Source organism: Dermacentor andersoni, chromosome 5 (assembly GCF_023375885.2).
Source record: "Dermacentor andersoni chromosome 5, qqDerAnde1_hic_scaffold, whole genome shotgun sequence".
NCBI lineage: Eukaryota > Metazoa > Arthropoda > Arachnida > Ixodida > Ixodidae > Dermacentor > Dermacentor andersoni.
The window spans coordinates 204900944-204919565 of NC_092818.1; the positions used below are offsets into that span (position 1 = coordinate 204900944).

At 46.6% G+C, this 18622-nt stretch overlaps 1 protein-coding gene across 1 annotated transcript in view; it reads left to right on the plus strand.

Annotated features, from left to right (window-relative positions):
* The first annotated feature begins 653 nt into the window (after window positions 1-653).
* The window catches only part of LOC126532272 (neural cell adhesion molecule 2-like), a 258774-nt gene continuing 240805 nt past the window's right edge, over window positions 654-18622 (plus strand). Inside the window, exons 1-3 of the mRNA XM_050179930.3 lie at window positions 654-2267; window positions 15798-15914; window positions 16837-17040. Of these exons, the coding sequence (XP_050035887.2) occupies window positions 1979-2267; window positions 15798-15914; window positions 16837-17040 (610 nt within the window). The 5' untranslated portion in view covers window positions 654-1978. The remainder of the gene's footprint in view (window positions 2268-15797; window positions 15915-16836; window positions 17041-18622) is intronic.

The following is an 18622-nucleotide window of genomic DNA, read 5'->3' on the forward strand; positions in this document are numbered from 1 at the left end:
ATGCGTAAGCCTTAGTGGCTCATGAGTGTCCGGGCTCAGTCCGTGGTGGAAGCAGCAAAGCGGTGATCACCGGCGAGGGGAGCAAGGAGAAGAGGCGCCATGTCGGTAGCGCTGTGCGAGTGGGCGCGTCGGGGTGCGCGCACATCGGCGACAAACCTTGCAGCCAATATGGCCGTGATTTCATCCCATGCTCGCGGCCACGGCGGCGTCCGTTCACAGAACGATTCAGACAACAGCAACAGAGGCAGTCGTAGATAGGCTTTCACCTATCACAGTTTAGCTCACCAAATTGCCCGTAGATTTTTGTCATCGTTTGTTTAAAACGAGAGGGCTGTGCAGACAAGTTCGCTTTGACTTTTTGTGCCAAGTTACGCGGCATTCCGAGCGTACAGGCGCCGACAAAAGTGGTATACTCCACGCAGTCCACGCTGCGGCAGCCGGAGCAGCGGCACACCGGAACACTAGTGTTCCTGTATATGCTCCCGCTCCCTGCGGGAGCATATACAGGAACACTACGGCACACTGCATTGCAGCGCCATCTAAAGGCGGCATCTGGGATCGAGACGGCCAATGGGTGCCCTTTATTATCGGCAGACATGATCCCAGATACTGCCTGTAGATGGCGCTGCAATGCCGTTTGCCGTGCCGGGCGCTCACGGGAAGACTACAAATGAAGCTGTGCAGGGGGATATGGGCTGGACTAGTTTTGAAGTGAGGGAAGCTCGCAGTAAAATTGAGTATGAAGAACGGCTGAGGAATAAGGAAGAAAGTAAATGGGCCGGGAGAGTGTTCAGGTATCTGTACAGGCAAAACATTGATTCACAGTGGAGGAAAAGAACTAGGAAGCTTACCAGCAAGTATGCGGCCTGTGGGGTGGGCAACACAGCAGCAAGGAAGGTCAAGCGGAAAGTCAGAGAGGCTGAATTAATCTCATGGGTGGCGGCATTGGAAAAGAAACCTGCCATGAGTAACTACTTAAGAGGAAAAAACGAAATCAGGAAAGAAACCATTTATGATAACTCAAAGGGAAGCTCATTACTTTTCGAAGCGAGATCGGGATGCCTTAGAACACGCACCTATAAAGCGAGATATAAGAAGGAAGAAGAAGCATGTGCTTGCTGCGGTAAAGCTAGGGAAACGACGGAGCATATTTTATTAGAATGTGAAGACGTCTACCCAGCGGTCGATTTAGGCACCACTGGCCTCCTTGAAGCCCTTGGGTTCAGCGGGAGCAGTGGTAAAGCAAACAGGTCCGCAATAGACATTAGTAAGAGGCGATTGGAGAATTGGTGGAAGAAAAGTAGGGAAACGACAAAAGACGGAGACGTACAAAAGCACAATTCACAATAGGGGATCAGAAAGTTTGGACGCGGTAGTTCATAGTGTTTTTTTTTTCCTTTTTTCATTGGTTAACCTAGGTAGGATATTAGGCAGGATAGTAGCAAGAGCTTGGTGGCGCAACCCACCGCACCGTTCCAAAGGGGACGCTCATAACATCCATCCATCCGTTGCTCCAACTCCCGCAGCGTGGACTGCGTGTATACCACTTTTGTCGGCACCTGTACATGCAGGGGCGCCGGTTCTGGGCGGAGCTACTCGCCGCTCGCTAATTCGTACCACGTGTCCTGAATCGTCGTGTGCGGCAAGTCGGACAGGACGCGCCGTACGACGCATCGCACTCAAAATCGCACCACGTGTCTCGTGCTCAAGTTAATATAATACTTCGTAAGGTGGGAATAAATTTTGAGAGATTTATTCAAAAACTGTTTCTCCACCGTAAATGGTTGCTAAACATTTTCTCCTTCGAGATTTAATTATTGAGGTGCATTTTTTCACGATTCATCAATTTATCCTTTTGCCGTAAATGACTAGATCGAGTGGAAGTAAATAATTCTTTTTTTTTTTTTCCTTTTCTGCAGAGGAGCCGCGCGTTCACGTGGTGGGCGTGCTGGGAGAGAGGGTGTCACTGCCGTGCGACATGACGCCCAACACGACCGACGACGAGGTGTCCCTGGTGCTGTGGTACAAGGACGACTCGACCACGCCCATCTACTCGTGCGACGCGCGCCGCAGCCGCCTGTCGCAGGCGCACCACGCGCCTGCCGACTGGCTCGGCCACCGCGCGTACCTGCGCCTGGCCGGCGAGTTGGGCCAGGCAGCCCTCGAACTCTACCCCGTGCACGAGGAAGATGAGGGCCTCTACCGGTGCCGGGTGGACTTCCGCAAGGCGCGCACCAGGAACTACGAGGTCGTGCTCAAGGTCATCCGTGAGTGGCGTCCTGGCTCTGATGGGCCCGGTGCACTGCAGGAATAGCCGCCCGTATTTCGGCGACTGGCGACAAAGTGACCCGTGTTTAGCAGTCCATATTTGATTGGCCCTCATCGATCCATACTTTCTTATGTGCAAGCATGAACCGACAAGCAAAGCAATGTGCGCTGTTAAGAGGAAGCTTTAGCTTGGACCCAACTCCGATGCGACCTATTCAAATACATGTAAAATGCAAAAATGCTTTTCTGAAATAACCTCTGGGCAGATTTTAATGAAATTCGTTGCATTTGAAAGAGAAAGCTAAGTAATAGCGACTGTTGGAAGCGTAATTTCGATTTAGAGCATGAATGTTGTTAAAAAGGATTTTCAGCAATTCAGAACTTTGAAAAGTATAGAAGCACGAAGTTTACAAGTTAATAGCTCTGCATCAAGAACATATATCGCGGTTCTGTAAACGGCATCCATCAAAGCATTCAAAGCGAAAAAATTATGTCAATATATTTCTTACGTTAATTTGTTACGTTGTGCACGAGTGTTCTGCAAAAGCTCTATTTCTATATTTCCGACATTTTCCAGATTTGTGTGTAACATATCAATTTTGTCCACTTTAAATCTACTATTAGATGAAATTTACAGAATTGTGCTATCATTTTTCCTTGGTGAGTTACCGAGTTGTAAATTTGATAATTTTGTTTTCTGAAAATTTTCGATTTTTGCCAATTTTTAACGAAAAATAGTTGACCTAAATCAACATATCGGAACCAACAATCACTATATTTTAAGTATTTCTTTTAAGTTCAGCAAACGTCGTCACATTTGTTGCTGTTGTCGAGAAAAAGAATTCTCCTTTTGCATGTATTTAGATAGGAGCCACCGAGCTAAAGCTTCCTCTTAAACGTACGTCCTCCTTTTATTGCTATAGCAATTACATGGAAACTTACATAGGCGCATTGCTGCCGTCCGCGTCGCCGTGAGGTACTGTATAAATCTTTTTGTTGTAGCGCAAGCTGAACAAGTACAACAGAAAGGCACATCTGACACACGCAGCGCTGTGTGTGTCAGATGTACCTTTCTGTTGTCCTTATTCAGCATGCGCTACAACAAAATAAAATATGCCGTACCAACAAGCCCCTATAGCTATCCTCATGCACCGTATAAAGTCCAAGGGCGATAACGCCGCGAGCCCTAGCTACGCTGTATGTGCGAGTGAATCAGTGCGAGGGGAGCCGACGATCGCCGCGGAGGGCGTTGTCGTGTGCGGCCACATAAGCACGCAGTGGGTACAGCGGGGTGCCGAGACGCAAACAGAGGTATGCGCGTACTGCCGGTTGCGTTGCTCCGAGGGCGTACTGACGGTGAAATAGTTGTTGTATGGGTTTATGCGCACGCGGTCCTCAGCACGGGCGGCGGCGTACTGAACGCTGGCGCTAAAACAGAGTGAGGCAAGGAGGGCCCCATTCGTGGTTGTGCGGAGGTGGAGGCCACCTCCAGGGCGGAAGAAGATCTTATAGTCTTCCGCTGAGAGTCGAGGCAGCGGGACGTGACGGCGTAGGCGGTGAGTCTTTAGCGATGGCGGGGGCGCCATGACGAACTTCAGGTGGGCGTTCGTGGCTGAAACGGCTACCCTTGGATATATGCCCCCGGTGGGCTTGGAGCATTCGGGTCCAGCGGGGGTCGTCATCAAATTCTTGTTGGGCGATGAGTGTACCGTCGATTATACTTTTCATATCGGCGGCTTCGAGGCAACGGGAGCGATTGCCGGCGCAGCTGACGCCGGTGCGACGCTAGTTGCAGCTGCGGGCGAGGTGGCGTTGCGCCGAGCGTTCGGCCAACTTTTTTTTGTTCTCTCTCTCTATGGTTCGGCTTAGCTCGCCGGCCCCGTGGCTGGCCAAAGCTGAGGCCCTGGTGAAACGGTGGTCGGCGGGTCCGGCCATACGAGGTGTGATGCCAAAGCCAGGAGAAGAAATCGCGGAGCCCATGCGAGGCACGTCCGAAGAAAGCCGGGCGTGGGTTGCGTCTCTTCCGCGTCCGTCGTCGTCGTCTTCCAGAGCTGGATTCCATGTTGCTCATCATGGCAGCGCTTCCATGCTCTCTCTGGCGCTATTGCCTCTGCTCGCGCGTTCGTGGACGTCTTCTTCCGCACCTGACTCCGATCACGCTCATCATGCGCCTCCCCAACTCTGGACATGGGCGCCAACCCGAAGCCCGCGCGTGGCGCCTGTGTGAATATGTCTTAGACTAGATTATCCGAATATGTATGTCGTGGGTTAGGTTACGCCAAGCTCCGCAGAAATTTGAAAGGAAATTTTTTTCGTGGAAGAGCGGCAGACACGCAGTGGTTGAACTGTTGGTTTCGAAGCCTGTTCACTAAGGACATCAGCCTGATACTTTACCCATTAGGCCATGTACTATCCAGTGACTCATGTTGGTGGAAAAAGGGTTATAGATACAGGCAGATATGGTGTGGTATGAAAAACTTTATTGGGGTCTTTCAGGTCGCTCTATATTCCTAGCCCAAAGCAGACCGCTCCCGCGTCGGGACCGAAACGTCTAGCCTCTCGGCCGCATCGCGGGCCTGATGGATTGGCCATGTCTGTTCTTCTAGTCCGGGGCTACGGAGATCTGCGTCTCACCGGTCTTTGCCGTTGTCCTTGTCGCTGCGTAACGCGGAGCACTACCAGAGCACATGTTCGAAGTCTACTGTATTACCGCATCGCGGGCAAGTGTATGTAGCCAAGGCTTCGGGAAATATTTTGATTAATAATAGGGGATAGTGATAGGTCCCCGTCTGCAAGAGCCTCAGGTTGAGAGCTTGGGGTCTGTTTAGCTTTATGTGCGGAGGCGGATATGAAGTAAAAGTGTTTCGTGAGTTCGTTGTATGAGAGAAGATGATCCGTGCTGTAAGTCCACTACAAAATTTGGAGGACGCTTAAGCTTCGCCTTTAAGAGTGGAACGCCATAGCATTCAAAGATCCCTGAATGCTTCTCGCGCTTCCCGGCAACTGTAGTGTATGTAACCGTAATGTTCACCGGGAAACGCTCGCGGCGAACGCTATGCACGAACGCGGGCTTTGTGGTCAAAACGCGGGCTCTTGCATGGGCCGTGATGCGGCGGAGGCAAGCGCCATATGGAAGTCAAAGTATTTTAACGCGACAGCGTTAAGGATCTCGTGTCGCAGAAAAGCCGGTGTTGTCGGCGTCGGTGTCGGCGGCGTTGGCGGTGAGCGATAAATCCCGGCAGGCACTTCATGAATAAAAAACAACTTGCAAGATGGGCTGGGTGGGAATCGAACCAGGGTCTCCGGAGTGTGAGACGGAGACGCTACCACTCAGCCACGAGTTCTTTTTTTTTCATGGTATTTATTACAGTAGTAACAACCCGATATTCACCAGTTGTGCATAGTCAGAGAATGGAGAGCACAATGATAGTCACTCAGAGAAAATGCATCGTTCATGCTGTGGGTAGAAATGTGGTTTCCTTTTAGAAGGGTGGTAAGGATAGGCACCTCACCAAAATGGGGCACCAGTCCGGCTGGGTATCAAGTCCATCATAAACCTGCTTTAGGTGTAGTGTCATTTGGATGAAATTCAACCTTGTAGGTACAACCGTTTCAGCGTTTCGGTCCATCATTCGCGTTTTCCACAAACTGTGCATTTCGATGAGAAAAAACGTGTCGAAAGGTGCACTATTATCAGCGGTTGGCAGCAAGTATCGCACAGTATGAGCATTGATGTCAAAGTCCTTTTTTAAAGTCCGTTGGATTACATCCCAAAATAGTATGGCGTCGGTGCAGCTAATAAAACAATGTTCAATCGTCTCTGTTTTTCTGTAGCCATGTTTCTGTCTCTGTAGCCTGTAGCCATGTCTCTGTTTTTCTGTAGCCCTTTTCTGTAGCCATGTTTTAACCGGTATGGCTTCACTATGAAGTTTATAAAAGAATGTTTTGCAGCAAGGGGATATATACATTTTACGAACTCGCTTTAGAACATCGTGACCTGGCCATTGAATGTATAGTGATCGGTAAAATGGAGGCGGAAAAAGCATGGACAACAGATCCTTCTATAACGTTTTACGCGACACAGAGTACAAGTATTCAGTGGAAAACCGAACTGTCAGGAAACGAACCGCCAAGTAAACTTCTTGCATGAACCCCCACAAGCATAAAGGCGAAGAAAAATTCGAAGAAACGATTAAATCAGGTAGCGCATTAACAAGTGTGACTTGCATGAATGACCGAATTATAGGATGCGATGTATCGCGAAAAAAGAAGAAACGAGACACTATTTGCCGCACATAAAGATGTACTAAACCCAGCCCACCTTCACTAACGGGTCTGAAAATATTGTCGCGCCTCATGGGCTCAAAAGTTGAAGACCACACGAAGGTTGCAAAGATTCGGTGGAAGCGTTGGATGTAGAGCCTGGCACAATGTATAACTTGCAATACATAGTAAATTTTTGTTGCCAAGAATTTATTGCAGGCCTCGGCTTTCCCAAAAATAGAAAGTCGGTGTGGAACGAATGTCTGGCCGTAACTTTGCAGGGCCGAAACTTGTTCTTTCCAATAGTGTGCGCTTAATTTATATGCGTCTAGCGGCACGCCGAGATACTTTGGCGGGACACCGGTCCAATTAACGCCTGCAAACTGTTCTGGTGTATAGCACCATGAGCCAAACCATAAGCCTAAACTTTTTGCGGAGTTCATTCGTGCTCCTGATACGCTGCCAAATTCCTCTATTGTTGATACTACCTTTTCAACACTGGACTTATCCGTGCAGAAGAACGCTAAATCATCTGCATAAGCTAAGACCTTTACTTCATTACCCAGTATATTGAAGCCATGGATGTAACTCGACTGAATTACGCTTAAGCATAGCGGTTCCAGATAAAGGGCGAATAGTAATGGGGACATAGGGCATCCTTGTTTTACCGAAGAGCAAATGGAAACGGGTTTAGAGAGTTCGCCATTAATAACTAAACGAGTAGTACAACACGTATAGCAAAGCTTAACGCCTTTAAGCACAACGGAGCCAACATTGGCATGCTCTAGAAGTGTAAATAAATAGGAGTGACTGACACTATCAAAAGCTTTAGCAAGGTCTACCTGGAGCATTGCAAGCTGTTCAGTGGAACCGGAACAGTATTGAAGGAGTGTACGGGCGATATGTATGTTGGTTTGAATGGATCGGCCCCTAATTCCACACGTCTGATGGGAACCAATGAGAATTGACATCGCAAATTGCAATCTATTCGATAAAACTATTGCAAAAATTTTGTAATCCACGTTTGACAATGTGATTGGTCGGTAGCTTTCAACAGAACGCAGTTTCTCCTTATCTGAACTTTTTGGAATTAAAACTGAGTGGGTTTTGCAAAAAGATTGCGGAAGGGCGTCTACCTCTAAACTTCTAATAAAAATGTCCAATAATATGGGGCTGATAATTGATTTGAAAACTTTGTAAAATTCACAGGAAAGTCCATCAGGGCCGGGTGTTTTCCACAGAGGCAGCTGATCAATAGCTAGCTCAATTTCTTGTATCGTAAGGGTATCACTAATGAATGCACAGTCATCACCCTGTAAAGGTTTTACAAGAGACACAAAACTCTCTAAAACTTTTGCATCGTGATCATCGGGCCGAGCACTAAACAACGCACTGTAGTAAGTTTCGAACTTAGAAATTATGTCATTCGTATTTGTTAGAAAACTACCTTCGGAGTATAGTTCCGGAATTACTTTGGAAACAGTGTGACGTCGCTCGTCAAGTAAAGCTTGACGTGTTGGTTGCTCAGACTGCAGAGCACGCCTATTTCGAGATCGAACTCGCGCACCTCTGTAACCCAGTGCATCATACTTTTGCAACTCATATTTAAGATTTTCTATGTCAACAATGTAAGTGCCTGGCATTTCGCATTCCATCTGATAAAGGTTGTGTAGACTCTTAAGAAGTATTGTTTCTTCATTCTTTCTATAGAATGCTTTCAGCGATCCAATTTCTATAGCCACTGTACGAACCTCTTGTTTAAAACGTTCCCAAGCTGCAAATAACGGCAAGTCAGTAGAAATAGAATTTTTTAGGGTCACGCGCACGCGACTAATAAATTCCTGGTCATTTAGGAGCTCAGAGTTAAGCTTCCAGAGTGCCCACTGTAGTCGGAAATTGGTTACAGATTTCTCACCAATCTTTGCGATAACCATACAATGATCAGAGAACGAAACTGGGATAGTAGTGCAGGAAAGTTCCCGGGAGAGGAGTGATGAAGAAACATAAATCCGATCAAGGCGGGCATAAGAGCGACCTTGAATTCGTGTATAAGAGCGAGCTCCCTGTCCTGACACTCCTATATCAATGAGCCCTGCATTTTCTATTAGGTTAGATAAAACTTCACCACTCCTGTCCCGCTGAGTGTTAATGCCGCTTCGATCGCACGGATCACATACACAGTTGAAATCTCCCATTAACACAATGCAACGATCACAGTCCATTAGACTACGCACAGTATCAAATAGGACAATTCGTTTTGCAGCGTCATTAAATACATAGACGTTGACTAATCGCCATGGCACACCCTGCAACACAAAATCACAACATATATATCGACCTTCAGTGTCTACATGGTAACTAAGTGCTGAACAAAGTAGGCTCTTTTTCAGAAACAGGAAACAGCCCGCGGATAAACCCAAGAGCGTGTAAAACGCAGACATTATATTCAGACAGAAAAGGTCGCAAAGCCCTTTCTGTCTCGTCATTACTCTCAATCTTCGTCTCCTGCACGGCGACTAGTGTTCCTGTATATGCTCCCGCAGGGAGCAGAGTTGCGCATAGGTCCGCCGCCGTGATCCAGTTCTGCAGCGAAGCCACTCCTCGCGCGCGCAGGAGCCAAATGCCGCGCAGTGTTCCGCCTTTTTCTCTGGTGGTCGCGAGCTACAAGCGCCAATTGTTCGCAGGCGCTTAGCAAAGGGCACTTGTTAATACAGGCTACGCTCGAACGAGTCATTCGTGCAGCCGGAGGGGGTGGGCTTCCAACCAACCGAAACTTTGTATGTACCTATGTAAACACGCATATACAAACACACACACGAACGTACAAATATGGGGTGGGACCGCCTTCGATTCCCCAAAATAAAATACTCCCGTGGCTCGAACAGCTCCAAAGTTCGCTCGCAAACGCGCAGTACGTTGCCACAAAAAGCGGTGCAATGATTTTCAGCATGCATATGAAGTTGTCTTATCATGGTCAGAAAGCATGAAATGTTTTAAAGAGTGTTTAAAACTTCACACACGTAAGGTGGACACTTAGCGCATTTTGGCTGCCGAAACCAGCCGATTAATGACCGTCGCCAAGAGAGCTATCGTGCCTGCAGTTATGTCAGTGACCCTTAACAGGGCGCCATTTATCACTAACCATCGTTCACAACAGCTGCACGTTTTCGATACATGCGGTGCAGACACAGATTTAAGCGCATTTCAAATGTTGACATGTGCACATTTTAAGCAAAGCTTACTTTTATTTACTATTACTATTTAGTAGTACTTACTATTTAGTAGTGCTTACTATTTAGTAGCAGCAAATCTGCAAATAGAAAAATATTCAAGATGCAAGAGCTTCTAGCAGCTCCTCTGAACGTACGATCGACGGTCCACTGATTGCAATGGCGATGGTACTGATGGAAACGATGAGTTCGCATGAGTCGGCGATGTGCTCGTAAAGTTGGCTTCGCAGCGGCGCGGATCATTTGACGTCATTTTTCGCGCTCGGCCAATAGCGGTGCGAGCGGCGCCGGAAAAGGTATGCGCAACTCTGCTCCCTGCGGGAGCATATACAGGAACACTAACGGCGACGAAGTCGAGGCGCTTCCTAGACAAAAGCCGGCGAAGCTGCGCCTGTTTCTGCAAAGATCTAAGGCCTCGCACGTTCAAAGTTGCGAAGAGAAGTTGCTGGGACAGGGCCATGGTGACTACCCACTATTTAGACTTAATTCTCTATGCGGTCGGTCCTAGAGGGTAACGGTGAGGCTCCCTCCGAACCCTCACCAGGCCTCCTGGACCGTGATCGCCGGCACTTTCCTGAATGTGTCGATGTTTTGCGGCGACGTGTTTTTCTTGTGGTACTGGCCGTCTCACTGTCCGTGCTTGATTCTGATCTGTTAGTCGCACGGCGCTTCGGAATTGACGTATCCTCGCTACTTCGTCTGTCCTCTGCCAGCATAGCGCACGTGTTGAGATGTTTCGGTGTAGCAGTTGAGTCATCAGCGGCTGTCTCATTCGCTGGCTGGGCGGCAACTGGCTGCGTGGTAGCGGGCGCTTCTTTCTCTTCGCTACTTTCCTTTTCCACGGGCAGTTCTGCGGTGTCATTGTCTTTAACATGTAGAGGGGTCTTACTGGCACAGCTGGTATCCGCGTAAGAGGGAACGTCTCAGCCACGAGTTCGATCCTTCAAAGCGGTACAAAAGCGCCTCTAGTGAATGCGGTGTTGCCTTAGAAATGAGCCGTAGAAAGTTACACTGCGGTGTATGTCAGTAATTATGAACATGTAACTTACAGAAGTCGCAGTTACACGAGTAGCGAAGTGCGTTTCCGCTACATTTCTTCTGCGCTTTCCGCACACGCAGAGCCATCTTGCGGCAAACACAGAAGACCCCCTCCTCTCAATATACGGCGCTGCCCCGACAGGTGGCGCGCCACGCGCGCATTGGGGCTGTGCGGGGACCGGTGCGAGGCGCGTCGCGGCCCGGACTCCGGCTCCCCTGACGACGCTTCGCCTTGCTCCCTCACGTGTTGCAGAATCAAGCGTCCTTCCTTTCTTTAGATCACTATCTGTCTACCTCTCTGCCCGTGCCGATCACGACGTTTGGCTGGCGTGCATCGTTTCCCCCTCCGAGACACCGAGTTCTTTGGTTCGTTCCGCTTGCTCAGGCGCACGTTTCGTTGCCGCGCCGAACGCTGCGTTGCTCGACGCTCACCGCGTCCGATGCGGGGCGCCTCGTAAGTGATCGCTGCGCCGTAGCCCATTGTCTTAAGCCGAGACCACACGTACGCTTGCGGACGCGCGCTAGCTCGCGTCCGCGCGCCTAGCGCCTGTCGCGCCTCGCGAGTAATGGTGGTTTGCATCCACAAAGACGCGCGACAGCTCGCGCTCACTCACAGACGCCTCGGCAGGCGCCGCTTCGTACTTTGTTACTGACAGCGTTTCAAGATGCTTCGATATTTATAAACGTAATTGTTGTATTTTTATAGCTGTTAGATCAGTGCAAAAAGGAAGGAAGAAGCACATTCTTGCACGATATAAACCTGCTTCACTGAGAGTTGAACGCTCCGCACCGTAGCTGCGTAGCCAGGCGCGCCGATGCGAGGCAACCCAAGCGCGCCATGAGCGCGCGATAACAGAGAGGAGCTGTTCCCCGAGATCACGCCGCGTTGCGACGCGTACGAGCCATGCCGCACCGTGCGTGCATGCGTGGGCGCGTGAACGCGAGCTTGCGCGCGTTCGCAAGCGTACGTGTGGTCTGGGCTTTACACTCCTTGGCGGGTCGACGGGAACGCTGTCGCCTTTCACTCTTGAAGGCGAAGGTTAAGCGTCCTCCAATTTTTTGTTTACGCATTAGAATTGGTTGCCTAGAAGGCAGACATAAAGGCAATTAATGCCTTACAGAGTGTCAGCCCCCTTTCCGCCACTCCCCAAACATCTGACCCAACATCACTGTAACAATTGCTACTTTGCCTGGCGACAAAACTTTCAACATAAATCAATGGAAAGCACTGGCAACAATGCATCAAAACGAAAACATTTGAACCAAGGCTATTCTGTATCGCGAGAAATGCGCAACTAATAACGAATTACATTTGTGTCATGATGTACATGAAAATCGACCAAAACAATGAAACAGGAACAATAAAAAGCAGAACTCACAACTGAAACCAACATTTCGCGCTCACTTATCACCCCGAGAGAAAAAAACGAAAAACATTTCAAAATTGTGTACCAAAAGGTATCTGCGCATGCTCTTTTTAAATGCTTGCGCTGAGACGCTGTCTGTAACAAAGGTATAGCTGTTTTGTGTCAATTCAAGAAGTCAGGAATTTGGTATGATAATTTTTGTGAACCGTAGTTTGTGCGAACGTTTTCTTTGTTATAAGTGGTATACCGGAGGTTGTACGGGTGTTCTTTATGGACATATTTTTCTAAGAACAATGATGAATTCTGTTTCATTTGACTGTAAATAACTAACGCTAATTTTTTACATCGAATGCTTGTGATGGTCAAGATTCGATGCTATTGAAGTAATAGGGCAGAGCGTGCGGAGGGCGGAACATTCTCTATTTGCTTAACACTTTTTTTGGTAGTACGTGTAAGCTTTTTAAGTTTGTTTTCCTGGTCGTACCCCGCACAAGAACGCAGTAATGCAGACGAGAGTGTACTAGGGTATAATAAAATTGTCTTTTTAGCCAAGGTGGTAACAGATCCTTTAATTAGTTTATAAGTGACTGCGAGTGTTCGTGAGATGTCTGTTTGTATTTTTGCGACATGTGCTGACCAACTTAAGTGTTCCTGAAAAACTACACCAAGAAATTTATGGGATGTAGCGCGTTCGATTTGCTGATCACCGAAGTGAAGAGCAATGTCTGTCACAAATTTATTCTTTCGTCTAAAGATCTAAAAACAATACACTTTCTTTTGTTCGTGTTTAGAACCAATTTGTTCACGCCAAGCCACACTAACTTTTAAAGCCAGGTATTCGCTTGTCTCTCCATGTCCCCATATATTAGCCCCTGAAAAATATGTGTTAGTGTCGTTACCATAGAGGTTAATTTCTTGGGTTAGCAGAATATTTACGATGTCATTAATATAGAGAAAAAATAATAATGGTCCAAGCATAGAGCCTTTTGGTATCCCAAACGAGATAACACCAATATGAGACTGAGCTTGGTTTACCGCAGTATACTGGGTTCTGTTCGTCAGGTAACTGGTAACTAGATATAGGGCAACCCCTCTAATTCCGAAATTGGTTAACTTTTGCAATAATATACCATGTTTAATGGAGTCAAATGCTTTTCTAAAATCAAGAAACAATCCTACGGTGTATAATTTACGCTCAAAATTATCGATTAGTTTATCTCTAATGTTTAACAGAGTCGTTTCTGTTGACTTATATTTCTGAAACACATACTGCTGCTTTACTCTAACGTTATTTTGTTGAATGTAACTTAGAAAGCGTACATTAATAACTTGCTCTATTATTTTCGAGAACACTGGCAAGATATAAATTTGTCTGTAATTGCTCAAGACATCATTATCGCCTCCGTTATGAATTACTGATACTTTTGCAATTGTTAGCTTATCAGGGAAAACACCCGAACTTGGGATCAGGTTGCGTATATGTGATAGTGGACGAATTATAATGTGCGCAACTGCTTTTATGGGTTCTGCTTTCAAATTATCGATTCCGCAAGCACTACAGTTATTTAACTTTAGCAGCAGCGAACAGATTTCTGCTTCCGTAGTGAGAGCCATATATATTGAGTCCGCAATGGCAGGGCGCATCTATAATTTGCAATTCAGGCTATAACTATCCGTGGTTATTGTATTCAATGCCCCTGAATTGATCAAGTAATTATTAAACTTGTTATCTAACGAGGTTATAGTACAGATTGTGCCTTCAATACTTAATTCTTGGAGCTCTTTCTTCCGAGCCTTTGACATGAGGTAGTTCGCGGTTGGCCATATTTTCTTTGAGTTGTTAGTTATACATGCAAACATCTTTTCATTGTATGAATAACGTTCTTTTTTAACGTCATGCCCCAACTTGTTTCTGATATTCTTATATTAACCAAGGTAGTCAAGAATTCTAGTTTTTATAAATAGGGTGAAAAGTTTATCACGTTCCTTAATTCTTTTTAAAAATGTTCTACCAATCCATGGCTTCCTAACTTTGCTATTTTTCCTAAATTCCTTGACTGGAAATGATTTTTTGTAAGTATCAGTAATTTCCTCAATAAATAAATCGTATGCTACGACCGGCTCTTCTGAATGGTAAACATGATCCCAGTTTGTTTCTGCTGTTCATCTTTGGAACAATCTTCATTAATGAATGTGTACTTAATTGATTGATGCTAGGCTCGTGTTGCATGTTGCGCAAGGTGTGTTAGAAAAATAAAGATCAGTAAGTGGTCGCTCAGGTCCGCTAATAAGACACCAGATTCTATATCGGTCGAGTTGTATATAGTTCCTGAAACAAAAATCTAGTAGAGTTCCGGATGTATTTTTTACCCTTGTTGGCACATGAATGGTATTTTCATAACCGTATGAAACAAACATATCAATAAGCTTTTGCTTATTGAAATCAGAGCATAGGACATCTATGTTAATATCGCCGATGACAACAACCGACGAACTATGTTCTACACAGCATTATAGCATTGCTTCAAGAAAATAAAAGACAGAAAGTGTTCCTGAAGGAGGTCCATATACCACTGCACATAATGTACTGTCGCATTTTATCATAATTGTTTCATAATGAGGACTAATTTGGCAATAGTTAAAAATGGCACTGCAGCTCAAGTGCTCCTTCCTGTAGACTGTGATGCCTCCACCTCGCATACCATTACGAAAAACAGATGTATGTTTGTATCCTGTGAATTCAATAACATCTTCTTCATTCATGAACCAGGTTTCCGAGAAGGCCATCAAGTCAAATTGATGCTTAATTGATTGCAGAAATATATCCATCGCTTTCTTTTTATTTCGTAAGCTTTGTGCACTTAAGTGGCATACAGAAAATTTATCACAACGTGTCTTGCAATCAGTCATGATAGCCTCCTTCGGAAATGCAGTTTGCCATGGGATAACGGCATCACGTAAGCAATTCTTTCGGATTTCGGAACGCCTATCGTATTTTTTCTAAGTCGTCGATAGAAACAATTCTGATAATCCGGCTCCGAAGGTTGCGACCGACGAAGCGCTTTCCGTTGTTGACCCAAGCAAACTCGTATTCGTTTTCTTTTGCCTTTGACTTCATTTTCCATAGCAACTCCTTATTTTGAGCTGTAAGGTTGTGGTTTAAAAATATCCTAGATTCTTTGTTATTCAGTTCATTCTTTTTGCATAGCCACTTATCCCTTGTCACAAGCGAGGAAAGAAGGACTAGCACAGGGGCAATCCTGTTCGTCGTGTTTTTCTCGCCCGTTAGCGGAAGACGATGCACTGCCTCAGCATCAGCCTCGCAAAGTTTAGAAATCTTAAGCTCATCCGCCAGGAGGTTGGTTTTCTCCAGAAGCTTCTCATCGGTGTGCTGAGGCAGCCCATGGATTCCCATGTTTTGCCGTGTACTGTGTGAATCTATACAATGTGAAAACATTGTTCCAAGATGTGAGGCGTGTAGGCTACGTCTAAGTGTAGACGAGGGAGGAGCATGTCTAACGTGTCGAACCGACGTTGTTGCTGTGAGATTGGCTAAAGATTTGGCGATGCAAACTAAATTTCGCACAAAAGCCTAATGCTGTGTCCTTCCCTCCTTTTCTGGTGCCGCCAGTGCCTCCCAACGAACCCATCATCACTGACCAGAATGGGGAAATCCTTCCGAGCAAGAGCATCATCGGGCCATACAACGAGGGCGATCGTTTGCTGCTGGTTTGTCAAGTTGAAGGAGGTGAGCGATTGGAGTAATTTCTTGATGTCTTTTTGCAGAGCTTAAAGTTCATTAAATGTATACATTTACATGTCAAGATGACTTGTGCTCGTAGTAGTTACTTCGGCACCAATCTCACCCCAGCTCTTACAGAGGTGAGCACTGTAATTAATTTCTTGCGCACTAGTGCATGTAGATTGACAAAAGGCTCACAAGCTTGGGGAGCGCTGCAGCTTCGGATGGCGATAGGCACGCTGCCAGTGCGCTGCGCAGGTGCAGTCGCCTACCCCAAATCGCGTGCTGCACAGCTATAAACATCATAAAGTTGACAGAGATGGAAACGCACTCGACGATGGACGTTTGCTTGTTGATCCTATACTCCGTTTCAGACATCAGGTGCTACGCTGTGGAAGGTACGCAAGTAGTGCGGTAACGAAAGTGTATCATTCCACGCGGTCCGTCCATCCTTCGCTGCACGCCAACGGCGTTTGCTCGCGCGAGCGTGCCCATGAGGCTGCCGCGACAGGCTGTCAATAAAGAAAGCCGAAAAGAAACGTAACGAAAAACAAATAGATCTAAAACAACGCATTAGATAGCAGTACACCACAGTTTGTTTGTTTCTAAGTATTAAAACATTTTTTTTTCATTCAGCACTGAGCCTATATAAAGGACAGTATCGCACTATTTCTGTGCTTGCGCGCTTTACTGCAGGCTCAATAAACGTTTTCCCAATCCAATATCGAGAACATCGAACTATATCTAAGTACGGCACAGCCACTGCAAAAAGTCTCTCTGCCTCACCAGCGTTGCAGCTTATGTCTGAAAACGAAGTATAACTAGTATAACGTAAGTATCGAGTATACCGTAGGACAGCGTCCACTACTTTGATGTATCCACTACATTCATGTCGCTACTATACGTCGTGTCCTTCCAATGACCACAGGCAGTCCTCCGCCGGTGGTCACGTGGTGGCGCGAGTCGTTCCTGCTGGACGACCAGTACAACGTGACCTCTCAGGGGATCTCGAGAAACGAGCTGCTGCTTCCCTCGCTGGGACGCAACGACCTCATGGCAACCTTCACCTGCTTGGCCACCAACAACAACATCTCCTTCCCGGTGTCCGCCAGCGTCACGGTGGACCTCAACTGTAAGTGCGTCCGTGGCTGGACACTTGAGATGTTGAAGCCTCCTTGCCGTTCTTTTGTCTTCTTTCCTTCTAAATAAGGGGCGTTCCAATAGTAAAATTTGCCGATGGAATCATCATCATCATCATCATCATCAGCCTGGTTACGCCCACTGCAGGGCAAAGGCCTCTCCCATACTTCTCCAACAACCCCGGTCATGTACTAATTGTGGCCATGTTGTCCCTGCAAACTTCTTAATCTCATCTGCCCACCTAACTTTCTGCCGCCCCCTGCTACGCTTTCCTTCCCTTGGAATCCACGCCGTAACCCTTAATGACCATCGGTTATCTTCCCTCCTCATTACATGTCCTGCCCATGCCCATTTCTTTTTCTTGATTTCAACTAAGATGTCATTAACTCGCGTTTGTTCCCTCACCCAATCTGCTCTTTTCTTATCCCTTAATGTTACACCCATCATTCTTCTTTCCATAGCTCGTTGCGTCGTCCTCAATTTGAGTAGAGCCCTTTTCGTAAGCCTCCAGGTTTCTGCCCCGTAGGTGAGTACTGGTAAGACACAGCTATTATACACTTTTCTCTTGAGGGATAATGGCAACCTGCTGTTCATGATCTGAGAATGCCTGCCAAACGCACACCCAGCCCATTCTTATTCTTCTGTTTATTTCCGTCTCATGATCCGGATCCGCCGTCACTACCTGCCCTAAGTAGATGTATTCCCTTACCACTTCCAGTGCCTCGCTACCTATTGTAAATTGCTGTTCTCTTCCAAGACTGTTAAACATTGCTTTAGTTTTCTGCAGATTAATTTTAAGACCCACTCTTCCGCTTTGCTTCTCCAGGTCAGTGAGCATGCATTGCAATTGGTCCCCTGAGTTACTAAGCAAGGCAATATCATCAGCGAATCGCAAGTTACTAAGGTATTCTCCATTACCTTTTATCCCCAATTCTTCCCAACCCAGGTCTCTGAATACCTCCTGTAAACACGCTGTGAATAGCATTGGAGAGATCGTATCTCCCTGCCTGACGCCTTTCTTTATTGGGATTTTGTTGCTTTCTTTATGGAGGACTACGGTGGCTGTTGAGCTGCTATAGATATCTTTCAGTATTTTTACATACGGCTCGTCTACACCCTGATTCCGTAATGAAATCGTAATGGAATCGATGCCGATGGAATTGTATGGGAATAATTGAAAAGCACTACTTTAGTATACAATTTTTTTTCATTTCTAGGTAAAGTGAAATATGAAACTTGTGGGGAGTCAGTTTGGTAAACAAAAAATGGCATTTGGCATTATTCGCGCTCTAATTGGAGACACGCCAGTTGTGCCAATAAAATAACCACCTGTGCAGAAGGAGAAAGAATAACAATGCGCGCTGTCTGCATATGTTTGCAGCAAGGGAGCAAATCGCGCCAAGCAATCAGGTTCGCAGCCTGTGTGAACAACAGGTTCTTAAGGTTCTAAATATTTATGAGCAGCATATTGCAGGGCTCTCTTCGACTACCGTCGCGGCAAACTCTCACGGTCAGCCCTTACGTGTGAAGACGGCGGTAGACATCGCCTCGGGTGGATCGAAGCAAATTGCAGC